The sequence below is a fragment of the Geotrypetes seraphini genome, chromosome 15 (genome assembly GCF_902459505.1).
Source record: "Geotrypetes seraphini chromosome 15, aGeoSer1.1, whole genome shotgun sequence".
Classification (NCBI taxonomy): Eukaryota; Metazoa; Chordata; class Amphibia; order Gymnophiona; family Dermophiidae; genus Geotrypetes; species Geotrypetes seraphini.
In genome coordinates, this window is record NC_047098.1 from 62,920,662 (window position 1) to 62,944,042 (window position 23,381).

General features: G+C 43.0%; 1 protein-coding gene across 1 annotated transcript in view; it reads left to right on the forward strand.

Moving 5' to 3' along the window:
* Window positions 1–23,381, forward strand: part of NCBP3 (nuclear cap binding subunit 3) — a 62,519-nt gene that overhangs the window by 13,840 nt on the left and 25,298 nt on the right. Inside the window, exons 4-8 of the mRNA XM_033922844.1 lie at window positions 1,389–1,514; window positions 6,883–7,008; window positions 8,967–9,064; window positions 18,269–18,377; window positions 22,465–22,564. Of these exons, the coding sequence (XP_033778735.1) occupies window positions 1,389–1,514; window positions 6,883–7,008; window positions 8,967–9,064; window positions 18,269–18,377; window positions 22,465–22,564 (559 nt within the window). The remainder of the gene's footprint in view (window positions 1–1,388; window positions 1,515–6,882; window positions 7,009–8,966; window positions 9,065–18,268; window positions 18,378–22,464; window positions 22,565–23,381) is intronic.

Consider the following 23,381-nt stretch of genomic DNA (forward strand, 5'->3'; position numbering starts at 1 on the left):
ATTGAAACAATGGTCCAGTACTTGGCAATTAAACTTTAATGCCAAAAAATGTAAGGTAATGCACCTTGGCAGCGGAAATCCATGCAGAACATACACCTTGAACGGTAAAAACTTAATTAGAACTACGGCAGAAAGAGACCTGGGAGTTCTCATCTGGGAAGATATGAAAGCTGCCAATCAGGTGGAGAAAGCTTCAGCAAAGGCTAGACAAATGCTGGGTTGCATCAGAAGAAGCTACATCAGCCGAAAGCCTGAAGTCATACTGCCATTATACAGAGCCATGGTGAGACCTCACCTGGAGTACTGTGTCCAGTTTTGGAGGCCACATTATCAAAAGGATGTGAAGAGAATGGAGTCGATCCAGAGAATGGCCACTAGGATGGTCTCAGGACTTAAAGATCTCCCATATGAAGAACGTCTGAGCAGCGAGGAGCGTAGAGAAAGGGGGGACATGATAGAAACATTCAAATACATCACGGGTCGCATTGATGTGGAGGAAGAAATCTTTTTTCTAAAGGGTCCCATGGCGATAAGAGGGCATCCGCTAAAACTTAAAGGGGGAAGATTTCATGGTGACACCAGGAAATACTTCTTCACCGAACGGGTGATTGATCGATGGAATGATCTTCCACGCCAGGTGGTCAAGGCCAGTAGTGTGCTCGACTTCAAGAGTCGATGGGACGAACAGGTGGGGGTACCACAGAGTTATGCCTAAAGATGGATACCCCAGGGAGGAGGGTTCGTATTGTTTAAGTGGGTAGGCTTGAGGGAGGGAGGGATCTGGAGTGGGCAGACTTGTTGGGCTATCAGCCCATTTCTGCCTTCATACTCTGTTTCTATGTTTCTTCTTCATGTACCATCTCTAAAAATTATTAGTATCCAAAGGGCCTCTTCTTTTGCAACGATAGTCCCAACAATATGGAATTCATTACCATTATATTTAAGGTCTGAACAGAATTTAGATAAATTCAAGAGTGGCCTTAAAAGCTTTTTATTTAAAGACGCATATGACTGTTAATTGGTCTATGGAACTTTTCTAGCTCATTTTCAACATAAAAATTCATTTCCTATGCAAAATTTATTTTTTCCCTTTCCCTATGTTATTATCCTTAATTGTTCTCTCTTTCTTTTAAATTGTATTTCTCCCCACCATCCTATTGTTCCATGTAAGTAATGTTATGTCATTAAAAGTTTGTTAACTGGACCCCATTTTAAATTTTATATTGTTAAACGCTAAGAATTTATGATTAGCGTTTTGAAACGTTCTTAAATGGCCACATATATAAGTAAGGCAATAAATTTATATGTCAAAAAGTTTAAAATTTTTATTAGATACAAGGTGCAGACTAAACCCGAGGACACTGGTTAATGGCTTTTCTCTCTTACAGCAGTCCCAAATGTGAGGTTGGATACTATCCATTTTTGCGGAGTAGATGAAATGAGTACACAAGATATATTTGCCTATTTTAAGGAGTATCCCCCTGCTCATATTGAGTGGGTAGATGATACGTCATGTAAGTAACAAAAAAAATAAATAAAAGGAAAATACATTTGTTTTGCTTTTGTGTATGCTAACATCTCTGTACAACAGATACATTGACTGGGTAACATTAAACGTTCACTGCTTTATACTTTGCAATATTTAGAGAATAATGTTGTAATAGGTTCCCTAGATGGGGAGGCCAAGCAGACAGCTATTATGTAGACATTTAGGCCTGGATTCTATAAACAGCACCTAACTTAAGTTGAAAACGCTGTTTAAAAAAGGGGAAAAAAAAGCATTTAAAACAGGTACAAGAATCGCGACTACAGAGGCTAATGCCACAAGTGGTGTTCGGTGTCATAAAGCGCCCCTGTAGGCGTGGTTCACGTCAAAAGTAGGTGCTGGAAATGTAGACTTTGAAATCCCGGCCTCCATTTCCGGCACCTACCTTTTCCGAGTTCTGTAAAAGGCGCTGTTGCGTGATTAGTACACGCTCAGCGGCCGCTTTTAAGGCAGCTGCCAACAGTGGCACCGTTTATAGAATCCGGGCCTTAATTTCTCACCGTAAAATTGCCTCAGGAAAGCGCCTATCATGGCTGAAAGGAATCTAGATATTTTACACCTGCACTTGAGTAGGACTAAATGCCCACTTGTAAAATATGTGTGTAAATCACAACTATGGCCGCATTCTACCCCCAAACATAGGCCCTCTTTTACTAAACCGCAGTAAAAGTTTCTACCGCGGCCCAGAGCACTAAATGCTCAGATTCTATGAGTGTTAGAGCACCTTAGCCACTGCTTGCCCTGTATCGGTCGCATGGAATATTGCTACACCTTGGGTTTTAGCCACGTTCTAGCGACTTGGATTGGCCACCGTGAGAACGGGCTACTGGGCTTGATGGATCATGGGCCTGACCCAATAAGGCTATTCTTATGTTCTTATATTGGAGCATCTAGCACTCTAGGTCACGGTAGAAACCTCTGCTGAAGCTTAGTAAAAAAAAAAAAAAGGAGGGGGATGTAGCTTGCAGCCAAGTGGCTTAAAAAGTACCTGTGTGTTTATCATGCATACTTTTGTGGATTGGGTAATTTTATAAGCAAGGCTACGGATTCAGAATTGGAAGCCATTTTGAAGTCAGAGTCAGTAAAAATGTACCAACTCCATCTTTAAAATAAAAACTTACTTTATAACATATGGTAAATTTATCTTTATATATATTTGTCCTTGATCTAAAGTACTGGTAAATATAAGTTTATTTACAAGTACTTTAGATTCAGGATAAAAAATTTAAAGCCTAATATCAGTTCTAGTGCAATGAGTCTAGAGGTCCTGAATGCTAGGGTTATGCCTGTGAACCCGCAAATTTCTTGCAGAATATCGCTTATATTTCAATTCCACTTCCTTCCCAGTAAGCTTGCTCCTGATCCTTCAGTTTTCTTCTGCAAGCAAGCTGCTCAGATGTATTTCTGATCTGCTCTGCGGCTTTATTTTATTTTTTTCTGTCATTTTAAGTTTGAAACTCGGTGTCCAGAGGTTTTCTCTTTTGCCTGGGAGAAGGCACAGATTTGCGCAGTGGAAGTCTGCTGCTAGCGGGGTCAGCCCTCGGGGACACCTGTCTAGCCACCCTGCTTTAATATTTTTGGAGCACAGGGGCCATCCCCCGAATAGCTGCTCGCAGGCCTGATTTATCAGGCGCTTGAGTGCAGGCTGTTTGGCTCTTTCTTGGCTTGGCTGGGATTAATAGTGAGCCAGCTGTGTGGTCCTCCCCCTATCACAGAGAGAGAGAGAGTTTCTTGGGGTTGAGGTTCAGTCTGACATCAGTCCAACTGGCAGCCTGAACCATTACCACCTGGCACAGTGAGTAAGGCTATGGGGAAAATCGGAGTCACTCGAATGGTGCTCGAATGGTTCAGATCCTATTTTACTAACTGTGCTTTCAGGGTTATCGGCAATAACAGCATATCTGAACGCAACACTAATAATTATGGAATCCCGGATCCATTTTATCTCCTCTCTTATTCAATATTTTCCTGGCACCACTACTAAAGCTGTGTCAATCAATTGGCTTTACACCTTTTGCATATGCCAACGATATCCAGTTATTACATCCCTTAGATACTAACGATCCAACGGAAATTACAAATATTAATCATAAAATGGAAAAAATAAACCAATGGTTACAAGAGAATATTCTGGCACTAAACATTACAAAATCGTCAACCTTCCTTGCATGGGAAAGCACAGTTACTTACCGTAACAGGTGTTATCCAGGGACAGCAGGCAGATATTCTTAACGTATGGGTGACGTCACCGACGGAGCCCCGGTATGGACACTTTTTACTAGAAAGTTCTAGTTGGCCGCACCGAGCATGCGCGAGTGCCTTCCCGCCCGACGGAGGAGTGCGTGGTCCCCAGTTTCTTCGTTTCCGCGGAGCGAAGAAGACGCATGTGGTTTCAACGGCCGTTGAAAACATCCTTTTTGCCTTCCCGCTCGCGTTATTTTCTTGTTTTTTCTCCTTTTCCCTTCGGGTTCTCTTTTTTTTTTTTTTTCTTCGATTAAAAAAAAAAATCTCTCGTTTTCTCTATTTTTTTGAATCCGGCCCAAGCGGGGCCTGTTGTCACCATACAGGCCTCCGGTTTTGATTTTGCGGAGGCCGTGTTTCCCTTCATGCCCCCTCAACCGGGCTTTAAGAAGTGCCAGCGGTGTGCACGCCCGATCTCTCTCACTGACCCACACAATTGGTGCCTACAGTGTTTGGGTCCAGAGCATCGGGCTGACACCTGCACCCGCTGTGCCACTCTTAAGAAACGCACATTAAAAAATCGGCAGATCCAGCAGAACATCCTTTTCGGTACCGGATCTGCTATGGTCTTCGTTATACAGTACTTGTTTCAGAGCAGACAGAAGTATAGTGTTGAGGAGTTCTCACTGTTGCCCTCCTAGCGATGTCTTCCATTACAGTGGTTCTTGACTGCTTTTGTACAAACTGAGGGGCAGGAGCAAGCCTAATGGGAAGGAGGTGGAGTTGAAAGATGAGTGATATCATTCTCCAAGCAACTTGTGCGTTCAGGTGCCTAACCCTAGCATTCAGGATTACTAGACCACATCTACAAGAAAGAAGATATTAAGGTAAGAACCTAATCTTTCTTAAGAATCGGTTTGATATAAGAAGGTTTGATATACCGATTTCTCTGACCATCACCACTACAGTGAATGTCACTGTTTGAAAAGTACAGTGTTTGTACTTAAATTATATTTAATTAAAGCCACAAAACTGTTTGCAATATTATGGAGGTTTGGCACCAGAGGTTTGGCTTCTAGGTCTTGTGACTGGAGAGCTTTTTTTTTTACAACTCTAGTCCTTCAGTGAACAATTATGATTTGACTGGAACTTGAATATCTAGGTAATTGATCTGACCACTAACCTGTACTGCGAGTATGAGTCATTATGGTAGGAGGAGTGATTTTGCAACTAATGCATTGGACTTTGATTGAGGAGACGAGCAGGGCCATTGCTGACGTCGGGCAAATCTATTTTTGCCTCAAGGACTCTGATGAAAGCAAAATTTTTGCCTGAACCTTACTTCTACAACTGTTGTAAGGTTTTTTTGTTTTGTTTAACTTTATTTTTGTATACCGCCATACCCTTGAGTTCTAGGCGGTTCACATTAAGAAAAGCTGAACAGTCAGCGAATCATATAAATACATATCATAAATACAGTACTAAATGATTAAGATATGAATTTATCAAACAAATAGGTTTTCAATACTTTTCTATAAGAATGATAAGATTGTGCTTGAGGAATTAGAGTACTCCACCAGGCGTTCATTTTACTAGCCTGGAATGCAAACGTTTGATAAAAAAATCTTGTATAATGACAAGATTTAGGTGATGGAAATGCAAACCATTTCTTCATTCATTCTTAAGTTATTTTAGTTGTCTTTGGATATAAATTAGTCAAGGGAGAACAAAAGGAACATTTAATTGTAAAATATAAAAACCGTAGTAAATAGAGCAGTCAGCAATGCAAAAAATAAGAGACATTCCAATTTAAATAACACAAACATTTTATTTTTTTTATTTAGAAATCTTTCAATGGCACCCTTCACCGTCAAAGTACCAGAATATTTACACTGATCTGAGTACATGATTCCTCAGTTTTCCTTAAATAATTCAGTGTTACGTTGTACTCTCTCCATGTACTTTGTATGTCCATATATCCTAGGGCATCATTTTAATCTGGATGATATTTGATATACAGTCCAAACCTCAGTTTGCGAGTAACGCGGTTTGCAAGACGAGCAAAACATTCTCGCAAATCGTGACTCACAAACCGAGTGTTGTCTCGATTTGCGAGCACTCCCTCCCCTGGAGAACTGGCATCGCTCCCCCCATCTTGCGAAGGCCCCCCCCACGAGAACCAGCACCCCACGCTCGAACAGAAGCCTTACCCCATCTGTCACTGGCACGCAGCCCACAGGACGTGCTGGTGAACGTAGATGCTCAAGTCCCAGACTACAGGAGGGATCTTTGTTCACCGGCACGTCCTGGGGCTGCGTGCTGGTGCCAGATGGGGTAAGGCTTCTATTTGGTCCGGCGGGGGATGCCGGTTCGGGAGGGGGGTGACGGAGCGATGCCAGTTCTCGGTGGGGGGGGGGGGGGGGGTGGAGCAGCGCCGCTGGCCTTGGGGGGTAGGGGTGGGTGGGAACGAATCAAGCGAGTTTCCCTTACTTCCTATGAGGAAACTCGCTTTAATATACGAATAATTTGGTTTACGAGCATGCTTCTGGAACGATTTATGCTCATAAACCAAGGTTCCACAGTACTGCCTTTTACAGAAGCATCAGGGCGGTATACAAGTCAGGTCATTATCAGCAGACATGTAACAATAACATATTCATCTAACAAAAACAATATGGTTTATACAAAAACATAAGGGAGGAATAGCTTAGCACAACAGCAAAAATCCTTTATATATTGGGGATCGGAATGCAATAGACTAAACCCTACTGAATGAGAGAATAGGGACTAACAAGTGAAATTATGTGAAGATCTCTTTTTGAAAAACTGTCTTCAGTAGCGTACATACTTAAATATGAATCTATATTCATTTTGGGCAGGCAGAATTTTTTTCCTCATATTGTGTATTTTAGGGTTATTTTACCCAAATTTATGCCTTTGAAAGATGTTATTTCAGGACTGCATAGTGATGAAATGTAATAAAGCTTGCTGATTTACTGCTATTGTGCTTTATATCTGAAAGTATGATGGCATCTATCAGTATTGTCTTTCGGGGCTCTCTCAAAGCCATTTTCGTAAAATCCAATAATCATCCGTAATGATGATCACCAGAAGGTCAGTTTGATTTAATGAAGTGTGGTCTTGTGGCTTTTCAGGTAATGTGGTCTGGCTTGACAAGGTAACAGCCACCCGTGCCCTTCTAAATTTGAGCTCTATGCCTGACCAGGACAAGGTCCAAAATCGTGAAAGTACAGAAAACAGCTCCTCAAAAACAAAGAAAGGTATGTGTGCTTCAGAAAACATTAACACTGTTTGATCTAAGCAATTTGGTGTAGAAAAACAGAAGCCCTTAACGAATAGGGAATAAAAAGGAGAATATGTCCATTTCATTGGTACTGGCCCTTGTAAAAGAGTGTCATTTTAAAATCCTGATGAAATGTAAGTTTTAGATTTAGATGATATAAAATACCATATTAATTTTGCAATCATAATGAGCCAAGACTATTAAAAGTATTTGTAAAATAATGGGTTTATCCACACCTGTCATCCAATATGGTTTTCTCCCTTTAAGGTAAGAATGCTTTAATGCAGGAGTATGCAACCTGTGGCCCGAGGGCCACATGCGGCCCAGTGAAGTATTTTGGGTGGCCCCGGTCGAGGGCGATGCAGTGTTTTCCTTTGCTGCCCCTGGGTGTTTACCGTCTTGCCAGCTCCCTCCTGTGTCTTACTGCAGCATTTGCACGTTTGTGCAGCCCCAGAAACATTTTTTCCAGCCAATGCGGCCCAGTGAAGCCAAAAGGTTGGACACCCCTGCCTTAATGCTTCTCTGAGGAGAAAGGAGATATGGCAGAGGGTGACCTTACTCCCCCCCCTCCCCTTTTACTTTTACGAAGCCATGTTAGCCTTTTTTTATTGCCGGCTGCGGTGATAATAGCTGTCATAGAATTGCTATGAGCGTCGGAGCTAGTACTACCGCGGCTGGCAATAAAAAAAGCCTAGTGTGGCTTCGTTAAAAAAGGCAGGGGGGTTAGCGTTTCTACTTATCTCTATAGGCCAATTTTCACGCCTCCTAAAGGGCTGCTCTCAAATCTTTCTCCTCATGTTGAAAGGTACCGTGTTTCCCCGATGATAAGGCAGGGCCATCAAATAAGACAGCCCCCCCTTTTTAGAAAAAATTGTAAAATAAGGCACACACCCCCCCCCCCCCCCGCAAATAAGCCACCCACCGATACCTGCGCTTACCCGAATCGGGTGGTACGGTGGGTGACTCCATGTGGTCCCTCCGTCTACCGAATTTGCCTCCATGGCTGCGTGCCGCGCCTCGTCATGAAGTGAAGAGGAGGAAGTGACAGGACTGCAGCGCGCGCACGTGACTCCGCGCCAGGAAACACAGGCAGCTTCCCTCATCCCTCCCTAACGGAGACTGCAGGAGTTTGTTCACGGGTAAATAAGGCAGCCCCCCGAAAATAAGCCCTAGAGCATATTTTGGCCTTCCAAAAAAAATAAGACAGTGTCTTACCATCGGAGAAACACGGTAAGAGAATAGCACAACACATTTCCTAGGAATGGGAAAGTGAGGACAGAGTTGGACTTTATGTTGAATCTGCACTTCAGGAGTGTAGGTAGTTACATGGAAGAGGCAGACTTGGGGCTCCTTTTACTGAGGTGCGCTAGCGTTTTTAGCGCACGCAGGAAATTACCGCGCGCTACGCTTCTAGAACTAACGCCAGCTCAATGCAGGTGTTAAGGTCTAGAGCACGCTCTTCCACGCGTTAAAAGTCCTAGCGCTCCTTAGCCTCTTACCAGCAACCATTTTCTTTTTACTTTAATAACTAGAAATAAAATAAAGAGAATAAAAAATAAGATGACACCTTTTTTTTGGAGTAACTTAATACATTTTGTGATGAACCTTCAAAGGTAACCCTTCTTCAGGCCATAAATACAGAAATGAGCAAATGATTATCTATATCAGAATACATACGTGAAGCATAAACGCATTCTAATAGCTACCCTACCACTTTTTCACTTTAAAATTAGCGATGCTCCTTTTTAAAATCATTTTGGATGTTAATGCTGTTTTGCTCATAAAAGAAAAAAAAAATCAGAATGCGAAATTGATCTGACCCTTTAAAGAGCCAATACAGGAAATCTTTAATCCTGAGAAAAGCGTTAACTTGTGGGCGTTTCTGTTATAAAGAAGATTTTCTCAGATGAAGATTGTTTTCTTGTTTCTTTTTAGACAGACAGGAAGATAGTTCTGGTGATGAGACGGAGGAAGGCGAGGTGGAAGAAGAGAATCCAAGCGATAATGAGGTTGAGAGGAAAAGAGAGAGCACGGTATGAAAAGAGAGTAGTTTGTGTATTAAGAAATAGATTGCAAGACTATGAGTCAGTATCTCATGGAGCATCCTGCTAACTTTTTTTTTAAGGTTATTTCTCCTTATTGTCCATACCAGATCAGTCCATGTCACTCTGTCAGCAGGTGGAGCCAGAGAAAATTACTCGGAGCTGATTTCATGCCAATTTAAAGGAGGCTGATGTTACCTTCATCTCCTTGGTGTTTATCTGGCTTCAGCAGTTTTCAAAGTTTTTGCAAGAGAAAGAAGGGGAGCAAAGCGTTCACTGCAGCCTCTTCCCAAACTGCCTCTTGGTCTCCTACAACGTTATGTCAGATTGGGACTTGATCATGAGGTCTGAAGTGATCACAGTCCCTCTCTTTCCCTCCATTTGCTTACAGTACTTCTGGAAATAAAGGGAGATGACATTGCAGGTAAGACATGACTGTTCATTGTGTCAGCCAGTGCATTGATCTGACTTGGGAGTAGGCAGGCGAGCAGGTGTCAAGTGGGTGGGTGTGATCTCTGGAGGTTTAGCATTCATTGAAAAGAGAAGTTCCCAGGGTAGACCTAGGGCCCATGCAATGCATGTTGAGGTAAGACTTGATCAATCCTCCTTATTTATGAGATCAGTCTTATTTTCAGAGGACAAGTGACATAATTGTGAACCCAGGCAGGGTGCTTGCTAGCTTATTAAAATGTAAAAGTTTCTAGCTGTACCATATGTGGGTGCATTCCCGCCTGATACACGAACAGTCCCTCAGTCTGTCTTTATTCGCAGAGCAAAACAGATGCGTTCTTTACATTTATCGTCATCTCATGTAAAGTGGTTCCTTCTTTTCGGGTTTGCTGCCTCATTTATTTTTGATTTTACCTTTTTCCATTTTTAAAAGTATCCCCTTGGTTTTTTTTTTAAAGTATCCCCTTATTTTTTCGAGTTTTTCATCACTTTTAAATTTCCGTTCAGTTTCATCATACTAAGCCTCTTTTTGGGCTGGAGCCTTGTCCTCAAATTGAGCGTACTCCTTTTTCAGCTCACCACTGAGAAATTTAATTTTGATGCAGTTCTTTTTGTGATGTCCAAGAAAACCCCCAGTGGCTTTAAGAGATGTACCCAATGTAATTGGGTCATCTTGGTAACAGACTGTACAATTAGTGCATCGGGTGTCTTGAACCTGACCATGACCCTAATGGCTGTTCTCTCTGTTCCCAAATGCAGATCAGAACCCAGAAGACTTGGAAGCAAAGACATCGTTCCATAATTCTGAGGCAGGCCGAGTCCCTCTCACTCACTCTGACTTGGAGGAGGACTACGAATGGAACCGCTCTTGGGACTTAGATGACGATCCACATTAGTCCATATAGCATCCCATCTGACCTGTCCTTATCAGTCTCTCTCTTCTTTACTGGTTTTGTGGGGGAGATGGCTTTGGTCATCCCGTTTAAGTTGGAAACAAAGGAGGAGCCTAGGGAAAAGATGCGGAGCACCGGACTAGATGGACCTCGGTCTGATCCGATGAAGGCGTTTCTTATGTTCTTAAGTCTTGGGCTATGAATCTCCTTCTAAGGAAGGGGTAATAGAACCATTGCACCCTATCCTTAAAAGACACACTGACGAAGAATTAAGAGATCCCGCTGCTGGGTCAGACCAGCGGTCCATCGTGCCCAGCAGTCTGCTCACGCAGCGTCCCCTAGGTCAAAGACCAGTGCCCTAACTGAATCTAGCCCTACCTGCATATGTTCCGGTTTAGCAGGAACTTGTCTAAATTTGTCTTGAATCCCTGGAGGGTGTTTTCCCCTATAACAGCCTCCAGAAGAGCATTCCAGCTTTCCACCACTCTCTGGGTGAAGAAGATCTTCCTTACGTTTGTACGGAATCTATCCCCTTTTAACTTTAAAGCGTCCTCTCGTTCTCTCTACCTTGGAGAGGGTGAACAACCTGTCTTTATCTACTAAGTCTATTCCCTTCATTATCTTGAATGTTTCAATCATGTCCCCTCTGTCTCCTTTTCAAGGGAGCAGAGGCCCAGTTTCTCTAATCTCTCTCTATGGCAACTCCTCCAGCCCCTTAATCATTTTAGTCACTCTTCTCTGGACCCTTTCGAGTAGTACCATCTCCTTTTCATGTACGGCGACCAGTGCTGGACGCAGTACTCCAGGTGAGGGCGTACCTTGGCCTGGTACAGCGGCATGATAACCTTCTCCGATCTGTTCGTGATCCTCTTCTTAATCATTCCTAGCATTCTGTTCGCCCTTTTCGCCGCCGCCGCACATTGCGCGGACAGCTTCATTGACTTGTCGACCAGTAGTCCCAAGTCTGTTTCCTGGGAGGTCTCTCCAAGTACCGCACCGGACATCCTGTAGGCGTGTATAAGATTTTTGTTACCGACATACATCACCTTACACTTATCCACGTTAAACCTCATTTGCCATGCCGCGGCCCATTTCTTGAGTGTGCTTATGTCACACCAAAGAACAGGGATACTCAGTATCATATCCAGAAGACTCCCGGGTTTGACAGAATCCAGCTTCCCCACCACACTGATGGTAGAATCCGCTCACAGCTAAGAGTACTAGGCTTATGCCTCGTCTTGTCCAAGCAGAGAGGCCAGTACCTTGAACTTGTTTTGGAGAAATTTTTTCAGGCTTCTGCTCATTACCCACATCCAGTTCTACCAGCTCTAAACGAGCATGTATTTGAGGTCTTGACTCACAATACATTATCTTTGGCTGATTCTTTTCCACAGGAGCAAGCCGAGGAGCTTCGCCAGCTGGCCCAAAGCAGCTGCAGTGTAGAAAGTAAATGGCATATTGGGTCTAGATGCCATCGTATTTTGGTTTCAGCTTCTGTGCCAGCATCGGCCTGAAATCTGGATTTGGCATGGCTCAACTAGCCAAAAATGCTAGTACAGTATATTTTCGGATGAAACTAAAACGCCTCCTCCCCCCCATCCAACTGTAAGCGTGACCATTCTCTGTCTCCTCTCCCCCTTCCCCCAACCACATCTACTTGTGGGCCAGCCACATGCAGCGTGTGATTCGCTGCACACGCTGTCCCTTCACGGAGTTGCTGCTGGGGGAGGATGGAGTGATTCCGGCTCCAACAAAGTAACAGGGTCAGTGTTGGGGGGGCGGGTTGCGGGCGGATGAGGCAGGCAGGGATCGGCTTCTGTGGATGGATCGGGTCGGCTTTGGGAGATGGGGGAGGGTGCAGGTGAGGCAGGCAGGGTTGGCTTCTGTGGGAGTGTCTGGTCAGCTTCAGGAGGGGGGTGTGGATGGGGCAGGCAGGGATCGGATACGGTGGATGGGTTGGCTTTGGGAGGAGGGGTGCAGGCGGGTGAGGCAGGCAGGGATCAGCTTCTGTGGATGGGTCGGCTTCGGGAGAGGGGTGTGTGGGCGGGGCAGGCAGGGATCCCTGCCGTGTATCCTAACTTTGGAAGGCAGGGAGTGGGAGGGGGCACGAACTCAACACAGAAGGAAGGGAAGGGGCACTAACTTGGGACAGAAAGGAAGGAATAGAAAGGGAGAATTGTTAGGCATCAGTGTGTGAATGAGAGGGAAAGGAAGAAAGAAAAATTGGGCATAGAGAGAGAGGAGAGAGGTAGAAATGCATGGGGAGAGAAGGATGAGAGGACAGAGGGGGAACAGAGGGACAGATTGAAGGGGATGCAAGGAGGAGGAATGTTGGATATAGTGATGGAAGGAGAAATGTGACATTGTGCTGTAGAGGGCTGATAGAAGGAGAAATGGGCATGTGGTGAAAAATGCTGCACATGATCCGGGGGAAATGTTGGATGTAGCAGTAGAGGGGGTGGGAGAGATGCCTGGATCTCTTAAGGCAGATGGACAGAGAGAGAGAGAGAGGGAGACATATTGCCAATAGGGGTGGAAGAGAGAGGAAGAAAAGTTGAATTCATGGAGAGATAGAGACAGATGTTGGTTGGGGAAGGGAATGGGGTCCAGAGAAGAGGAAGTGTACAGGAGGCAGAAAGAAAGAAATATTGGATTCACAGTCAGAAGGAAATGCAACCAGAGACTCATGAAATCACCAGACAACAAAGGTAGGTAAAATAATTTTATTTTCCATTTAATGATCAAAATGTCAGTTTTGCTGTGTATATTTTGCTCTATATTTGTCTGTTTTTCTGTAGTTGTTACTGATTGCATATTTTAAAGTCATCTACCTTGACCTCTTTAAAAAAAACAACAACCCAGAATATAAATTATAATTAACATTTTCTCTGCATATAGTGCGTTGTGTTTTTTAAATTTTGTGGTTACTATTATGTATTAATAAGATTATATTGTGTGTAAATAAAAAATGGATGGAAGAAATTGTGTTAACAATTAGTACTATTATTATGGGGTTGGGGTCAGGGGTGGAGCTTGAGCAGGTCCAGGGCGGAGCTTGGGCAGAGCACTCGCTTGGTATTTGTTAGGCTTAGTGGGTACTTGGCTTGAAGAAGTTGAGAAACACTGTCCTAATGGACTAGTGTCACTTGGGGCAAGCAGTATTAGCATGCATATGTAATACACGTTGCCTGCATACATAATATAGGTTGCAGTTGTAAGTGCTATAAGTAATGCAACAGCATGCACACACACACACAAACTGGAACAAGCCCAATAATAAATAGTGCACACCTAAAGGCATAAGAAGACATTATCATTTTATCTAATGTATCTAGATTTATGTAATAAGTGAAATGAGCAGAGAGCTTCAAACCAGATTGAATAAGTTTATAGTGTAAATAGGCAAGAACTACAGCCGGATCAGTCATTTTAAGAGTTTTCCATTCTAGTTGTAACTGTGTAATAATACTAATGAGAGACGGTGTGGCAAATATTTTGACTTGTGTGCCTTTTCTTCATTTCCTCTTGATGTATTATTTCACTTTAAGCATCAGTTAAGAGCAGTGGTCTCATAACATGTGGTCCCAGGCCCACTTGTGGCCTCTGAAGTTCTCCAATAAGGCCCTCAAGGCTGAAAGGTTCTTCAAATCCTGTAAATGTGTTAATTTCAATTTTGCCCTCTTGATACAGTATAGTAACTGCAAACAATCTTTTGTGTGTTACTTAGGTGTCTTATTTATGAAATTTGCTACTGTTGACAATCCAAAATAAAGTGAGTTCTTAAAATATATCCATATCCTTGAAGTGTTGTAGAATCAATATTAGTATCAATTGTTAATGTTTAATGCCCAGTCCAAACACCTTACAAAATTAGTATGTGTAAGCTTGAAATCTTTTGGTGGCCCTCTGAGCGTTCTTGTATTCATACCGTGGCCCTTTACTTGAAAAAGGTTGGAGACCCTCAATCCGTAACCCTACTTCCCACTACCCACCAACGCAGCCAGCAGATTAACCATTCCCCTTAACTGTATCCATGACATCCTGTTTGTCTTCTCTGTTTAGATTGTAAGCTCTTTCGAGCATGGACTTTCTTCTTTGTGACTGTACAGTACCGTCTGGTAGCACTATAGTAATAATTAATAGTAGTAGTAGATGACTGCTGGTTTAGAACGGCACAAAAGCCATCTTTTCATGCTCTCTTTGCTACCTGCAGTATACGAGGGCTGTTCAAAAAGTATCAGACCTTAATTTTTCTTGCGTAAACAAAGCTAGGGTGGCGTGGTTTGGTGCACGTATGAAGGCGACCCTAATGCGCATGCTTGAATTTTTTCCCGCCTACAGAAACTATCAGTCGCCAGCAGACCGCCGATGAGTGAGGAAGTGTAAGTGAGCGCTGTCCGATTTTCATGTTTTACAAAATGACAGAAAAAGTTGAACAATCTGCTGCATTAAATTTTGTGTAAAGCTTGGTGATTCCCAAGTGGAAACGATCCGCAAGATTCAACAGGTCTTCGGGGACGAAGCAATGGATATCACACAGATATAGGAGTGGTACAACCACTTCAGAGATGGCCACACATCAGTGGAGAGTGAAGCACGTTCTGGTAGGCCCTCAACATCCAGAAATGAGATCGTCATTGACCAAGTGAGGACCCTGGGGATGCAGGATCATCAAATCACCAAGCGGTACTACCAAGAGGTTCTGTGTCGCCTTTGTAAGGCTGTGAGATGCAAACGGCCAGACCTGTGGGCAACTGGCAACTCCATCACGATAACGCACCTGTCCATTCTTCATATTTGATATGGCGTTTCCTTGTCAAACACAACACACCTGTGATTCCTCAGGCTTCCTACTCTCCCGACATGGCTCCGTGTGGCTTCTAGCTTTTCCCCAAGCTAAAAATGCCCCTAAAAGGGACCAGATTTCAGTCAAGAGAAGACACCATGCAGAATGCGACGGACCAGTTGCGAGCAATCTCAAAAGAGGCGTTCCGGAGCTGCTTCCGACAGTGGCAGAACCGTTGGAAGAAGTGTGTGGCAGCCCAAGGGGACTATTTTGAAGGAGATTAGTCTAAGATTGTTGTATCTGAATACGAGTATTTTTTATGAATAAGGTCTAATATTTTTTGAATAGTCCTCTTATCTTGCTTGTAGTTATACTATTTTGTAGTGTTTATTTCCATCAGCTTGATGTACTGCTATTTGTATATTGCATTATAGAATAAATAGGATATGTCATGGATGTTTAAAAAAAAAATGCCTAGAGAGTCTTAAAATGCCTATCACAGGCTAGCTCAAGCATTTCTATCCTCGATGATGTATGTTTCCTTAAAAGTTAATATATGATAAATGTCTCTTCTTCTTTGGGTCTTTTAATCTTTTTTCTTCTAAACAACCAGTATACTTTGGGTAAGAGACAGGCATATCATAACCAAGGGTAATCAGATCATAGGACTTCCTATAATCTTGATATTGTTCTATATTACATTTTGGTTTGGGTAGGATGACTACAAGATAAAGAAGCCCTTTTCTTTTTTCTATATATTTGTATATTGCATAGCAAGATGGTTTGTAATAAAAATCAAGGGTTGGGGGGCAGAGAGAGGACTGTTATCTTAAAAGAAAGAGTGGGAAAGTAAAGAGGAATGGGAGGGCGGTGATAGACTGGTTTATCAGAGGAGAAGGAGGAACAGAAAGCTGCTCTGAAGGCCTGGGGATCAGGTGGTGAATGGCCTAGCTGAAGGCCATTTGAAAAAGCCAGACTTTAACTGTGATTTAAAGACGATTTGACTTGGATGTCCCCAAGGGGTGGGAGGTGGAGTTCATAAAGATGGGCTAAGGTAATTCAAGGCACAATCTCTTGTAGCATCTAAACAAATGCAAGATGAAGAGGGAAGAGTGAGAAAGGAAGCATGAAATGAATAAAGCGTTGACCTGAGAACTTGTAATCCTTAAAAGCTAATTTAAAAAAGAATTGATGAGCAAAAAAAACATAATAGCTTTCTTTGGCGTGATTCCTCAGCACCCTGAAGTTGTGGAATCGATCCCAGCACTGCTTCTGGGCAAGTCGCTTAGGCCTAGATTCTAAAAAACAAAAAAACCACGTAAAAATCCGACATGCATTATAGAAACATAGAAAGATAACGGCAGAAAAGGGCTATAGCCCATCAAGTCTGCCACTCTATTGTCCCACCCCATTAAGTCAGAGTGCTGCTCGACCCACGTAGAGATCCCACGTGGATGTAGCGATTTAAAAAAAAGCGAGTCATTCTTCAAATGAGCTCATGCAAATGAGGTTGGCGGAGAGTAGTGAAGACACGTTAAATTTGCATGTGCCCATCGCTGGTGGTGGTGATGGGCATATGCGCAGAATAAATGCCCCCCCAAAAGTGGGAGAGATGCCCAATCTCTCCCGCCACCAATCAACACAGCACCACTAACCAACACTCCCCACCCCCCCAGCAGCGGGAGAGAAGCCCAAGTTCTCCCGCCACCGACCAACACCCCCTCCTTGCAGTGGGAAAGATGCCCAATTTCTCCCGACACCACCCCTCCTGCAGCAGGCGAGATATCCACTCTCTTCTGCTACTACACAACACCACCACCCCCTTCCCCCCGGTGCTTCCAGTGATCCCCACCCTCTTACCTTTAGATGGCTTGCCGGAGGGATGCCTACATGGCAGGCCTTCCCCTCCCTGGTACATCCTGGTACACACCGGGGAGGGGCCTGAGACTCTGATTGGCCCAGACACATAAGGTCCCTTTCATAGGAGCGGCCTTAAACAACCTGGGCCAATCAGAGCCTCAAAACCCTCCCCGGATGCACCGGCGAAGGGAAGGCCCTCCATTTTGAAGAGGCAGGCCAGCATCCTTCCAGTCAACCATCTAAAGTAAGGTAAGGGGGAGAGGGTAGAGATCATCGGAGGCACTGAGGGAGGGGGGTTGTGTGGCGGTGGGAGAGCATGGACATCTTTCATGCTGCCAGGAGTGTGTGTCAGCAGTGGGAGAGATTGGACATCTCTCCTGCTACTGGGGGGGGGTGTGGTGTCAATTGGCAGCAGAAGAAATAGGGCATCTCTCCCGCTGCCTAGGGGGGGGGGGGGTTGGTTGTCGGCGATGCAAAATGAGAAAGAGGGCATCTCTCCTGCTGAACTTTAATTTAGGATTTTTCTTTTTAAATTTTTAAATTGCATTTCAAAACGCACTCCAGAAATGTGTTTTTAACAGTGTTGGCACTATACTGGCACCCCTGGGCCAGTCGCTGATTTTTGTCGCCAAAAGCCAATGCCACTTTTGGAGAATGGCTCGGTGATTTTTAAGAATCCACGGAGTGCTCGTTTAAATATTGAAGAGCCCATTTGCAAAGCATTGTCGGTGACTGCTAGAAGGCTCACAAAAGACCTCAGTAAGCTGTTTTGATAATCCGCAGCTAAAATACGTGGTCACTAAATCAGCTGGAACCTATTTAGCGAGCATGTTAAAAGGCAGATTTTGTTTTGAGAATCTGGCCCTTAATCCTCCGTTGCCCCAGGTACAAAAAAAGTACCTGCAGATATATATAAACAGCTTTGAATGTGAAACTACAGAAATTCAGTATACAAGTCCCTTCCCCTCCCTTTTAAACTACCAGCCTATATGTCTGAAAGAATTCTGGGCTCTAGAATGTGTGAGGATGTCAAAGCAGTAACCAAGTAATAAAGGAGCCAACATATAGTTTTCTTTGAGCATTTGTGGTTTCAAACAATACTGTTGATTACCAACTGGTAGCTGAAATTTTGTGCAGTTCTGCAAAATATTTTGTCTACACACCAGAGAGTGATGGGTTCTATCTAAAATCTGTTCCTTTTTAAAGCTGGATACCTTGTCCCAAGCTGAGGAAGAATCTCTGTTACGTAATGACCCACGTCCCTGTCTCAGAGTGGCTAAAGGCAATAAACTTTACATGAGATTTGCTACTAAAGGTAAGCAGCTGACCTGCATTGCTGTTTAATAAAAATTGTCATGTCCATTAGTGGCAGTTCGCAACCTTAGAATTACAGGGCTCTAACTGTACCGAAAGTCATTCTCAGGAATTTGAAGTGGAGGTTTATGGGGCAATTCGGTGTTCAGTGACATGTGTGGATTTACCATGTAATTTCTTATGAAATGAAGGAGCGGTTAAGTTGTAATAAATCCTCGTGAGTGCTGTAACATCTACATGTCAGATAGAGCCCGGAAGTCATCGGAGTTAAAAATACTGAAAATTGTCACTTAGAACCCTGTAATTCTAAGGTCGCGAGTTGCTTTAATTACAAGAATCTTTAAAACAGTTCATAAACTCAAACAGAAACAAAACAGGTTCCAGGCAATGAAAGTCTGGGTGTTTTTTGTTTGTTTGTTTTGGGGGGGGAGGAGGGGTTTGTATCGGTGGCGTGACAAATTATATTTCTCTCCTTCTCTTTTGTGCTTCTAGGATCAGGCCATTTTGAACTTCAGCTCACCAGGGGATTATTTTCCCTGTTTCATCTCCACTTCCAGGTCACTTAGGGCTAGATTCACTAAAGTCAGGGATCGCTGCTAACCAACCTGATTAAACGGCCCACCGCATGATTTTCCCCTCGATCGCCCATTTTATGATCCTGCTATGCAGATTAGTAAAACCCCATGCAAAATAGTCAAGCGATTGACTCACATACATTGCTTGGCTATTTAGCATTGGGTTTTACTGATCCTAAAACCCTATTGTTGTAGACTTCCTAAGGAAGTCTCTGATCGGCTCAGACGCCTCAGGCCCTGCCCATGGGAGGGGCCTGTGGTGTCTAAGCCAATCAGTGCCTTAGGCCCCTCCCTGTGCATCACATTAGGCATTGGGGAGGGGCCTAAGGCCCAGTGTTGTCAAGGAAGAAACCTTAGGAAGTTCCTGATTGGCCTCAAGGGAGGAGCCCGAGGTATCTGAGCCAATCAGGGCCTTAGGCCCTTCCCCGTGCATCACATGATGCACTGGGGAGGAGCCTAATGCCCAGTCGCGGGAGCCTAATGCCATCGCGGGAGGAGCAGGATGTGTTTTCAGTACTTCCTGCTCCCAACTGCAGGGCACAGGGGCCTGGAGGGGGGCATCTGATGGCATTAGGGAGTGGGCATACCTCCTGCCTTTTTCTTCGGGGGGGAGGTCTATTACTACTGTTAGACCTTTGCATTGTGTCAATCACTCACTGAGTGACTGAGTCAGTGGGTTTCCGTACAAATCATTTGAATGCAAACTTGATAGTGAATCAATCACTGTTGGAAAATTGTCCAACAGCGATTGAGTTGCTATCTTTAGTGAATCTAGCCCTTAGTCTCTAGGCAGTGAGATGAGTTCTCAGTTGGGAGGTCATGTACCACAGCTCCCTGAACCCTGCAGTCATGATTCCTAATTCAGCTATGAGGTTCACTATTATGATTGTAGCTCCTCCTCCTCTTCCCCCTCACACTTCCTGAAAAAGGAGGTTGTGAACATTGCCTCTAAGCCTTCCCAAATCAATTCAACCCAAAGAGCCGAAGTCCTAACTCAGGAATTGAATCTAGTTCCTCTGCATGACGGTGTACCAGATTGCTAACTAGCTAATTCCATTATAAATTTTGTTACGCAGTAAATGTCATCAGATAAAGGCCAAAACAAAGCAAAGAGGAACAATAGTCTCTGGATGTCACAAGAACCATTGGTTAAAAAAATATTTTATTGAGAGCAAATGTCCAAATGTAAAAACAACAATACAGAATATATTTTGAGAATTTTAAAGTTCCAGTTGCACTTGAAAATAGCACATGGCGAACATGGTCTGTGTTTCGACGTTTTAAGCCTTCCTTGGGTTCCTGAGGAGAAAAATAAATAAATAAAGCAAATAAAAAATGTGATAATTGATTATATGATGAAAAGTGTGTTTGAGAAAATCACATGAATGCTCTGATTGGTGAATGTTAAATGAATTTAAAGATATAATGAATGATGTGTGAAGTGAGTAAATGATGAATGGATGATGTGCTTAAAATAGTGAATAAGTAATTATTCACCTAGTTATGTGCCTAAATATGATCAGTGAAATGATGATACCGCATACTAAGAAAGAAAAACTAAAACCAATGTGATCAATGAAAAGCAATAAAAGACGGATAGAGAAGCCATGTGGGAGGATCCATCAAAGGGATGATTCATTTCAATCACTTATCAATTGTTGTACAAAGCCTGCTATACAATAGAACTTGTGACACAACCAATGTGTTATTTGATTGAAATGAGAACAAATTGTTTGCTTAGACAAAATTAAAACAACTCGCCAATCTGCTGTCTTCGGCCACAGATTACAAAACCTTCAAAAAAGAAACAAAAACCCTACTCTTCAAAAAATACATAAAACCTATTTAACACGACCAGATCCGTCCCAAGCTTCACCTACTATACTACCTACTCCTTATCAAATCTAAAATATTCAAATTATCCATTGTGTATTACCTAATTTCATGACAATTCTTACGTAATCTGCCTTGAACTGCAAGGTAATGGCGGAATAGAAATCACTAATGTAATGTAATATATGCTTACACAAAGCCATTGTTAAAATAGCATTAGCAGATGAGCGGAAAAATAAAATTGAACAACGTCTAGAATGAATTAGTTAAAAACTGAAATGGGTAAAATAGCATTAGCAGACGAATGATAAGACCTTACTATCTGGAATGTAGCAATCAGCTGGATTTTAAATAAATCATATTAAATTCTTACCAGATGGTGTGCTATGATGTCAATAGGATTGGCTTTAGATCAGGGATGTCAAAGTCCCTCCTTGAGGGCCATAATCCAGTCGGGTTTTCAGGATTTCCCCAATGAATATGCATGAGACCTATTAGCATACAATGAAAGCAGTGCATGCAAATAGATCTCATGCATATTCATTGGGGAAATCCTGAAAACCCGACTGGATTATGGCCCTCGAGGAGGGACTTTGACACCCCTGCTTTAGATGAAGCTATTGGCCAACCTCATTAGAGACACACATATAAATAAACTAAGGGTAAAAGAAAATGCCTTATCTGAAACTAATAAATAATAACCGTAAAAATAAATAAAGGGGTAAAATTCACTTAAGACTATAGACCCTTATTTGAAACAGCTTAACAGCCATAATGTTGAAAAATATAACGAGACCTGATTTAGAAAGGAATGTACTTTGCAACAACAAAAACTTGAAAACAGTGAAATAAAAAAGGCACCTCATTGAGGGGTCCTTTTACTAAGGTGTGCGTGCTAAATGCTAACGCATCCCATTATATTCTATGGACGCGTTAGAATTTAGCACGTGCTAAATCGGCTGACGCGCCTCAGTAAAAGAGGGGGTGAGTTATACAAAGGTATCCATACGTTATGTTTTGGCACGCTCTGTTCAAACTCTTCTGTGAGGCATGGGTTTGTGAAAGACAATATGTGATTAATAGGAAATCTAGCACGATTAGACAGTAAGGCTAAAGACAACTTTTTCAGCATCATTCCAGACCAGCACAGTTTACAGATGGGACGCGGTGTTCGGTGAGCGTGTTGTTGTTGTGGCCCTTCGGGGGTCCCACCCATGATGGATACTGCTTTGGTACGTCCCATCAGTGAACTGTGCCGGTCTGGAGAGACTAAAAGAGAGAAAATTAACAGGTAAGAACCTAATTTCTCCTTGTGTTACTGTCTAAGAAAAATTTCAGAACCTTTATAATGCAAAATGAAATAAAACCAATAAAACTATGGTTTATAACAGGGTTGTCCAACCTGCAGCCCTGTGAAGTATTTTGTGTGGCCCCGGTCGAGGGCAATGCAGTGTTTTCTTCTGCTGCCCCCAGGTGTTTACTGTCTTGACGGCTCCCTCCTCTGTCTTGCTACAGCGTTTGCGTGGCCTCAGAAAAAAAATTTTCAGCCAATGCAGCCCAGGGAAGCCAAAAGGTTGGACACCCCTGGTTTACAACGTGAATAAAACACCACAGCAAAAACAGACAGACAAAACATCCAAACTACACAGTGGACCAGTCATGGCTTAATTTGTTTTTCAGATGACAAAAAGGAGCTTGGTGCAGCAAGGAGAAGTCAGTATTACATGAAATATGGGAATCCGAACTATGGTGGCATGAAAGGAATTCTTAGCAATTCTTGGTGAGTGTGGCAGGAACGAAATTAGCAATGAATGACAATGGACTCGCCATACCAGGGACTTAAGAATTTGAACATGCATACTTTGGGCTTCACACCGGGGTTCTGTAAATTGGTTGCTCTTCTCTCTCACATTTATTCCTTTATCCTGTCATTTGTGCTTAGAAGTAGTTTGTGTATGTGCATCTTCTAAGAGCTGCTGAGCAGGGATGGTGTGCATCTATCAAAGAAGGGAAAAAAGTGTCTTTGACGGCAGGCTGGCTAATCTACTGAAGAAGGCTTTAAACTAGAAGTGATGGGGCAGGGTGATCAAAGCTCCCAGGTGAGTATAAGCCCTCAGGTAAGTAAATCACTTAATACCTCTACAAGGATGGGAAAAGGGGGCAATGTCTAATGCTCGAAGTATGGGAAACAAGATTCTGGATCTAGAAGCTGTGATGGAAGAAGAGGAGTTGGATATAGTGGTGCTCATAGAGACATGGTTCACAGGGAACCGGACTATAATCTGTTCAGGAAAGACAGGGTAGGAAGAAAAGGAAGAGGAGTAGCGTTATATGTTAAAGATCATATTAAAGCCACACAATTGCAGGATCTGCAGGGCAAGGAAGAGGCAATGTGGATCAATTTGGAAAGAGGGAATGGTGAATATTTTTACATTGGAGTGATATACAGGCCTCCTTCACAAACTGAAGAAATAGATAGAGATTTAATAATAGATATTCAGAATATATCTTAAAAAGGGGAAATCTTGCTAATAGGTGATTTTAACATGCCAGATGTTGATTGGGGTATCCCTATTGTGGGGTCTTCTAGAAGTAGG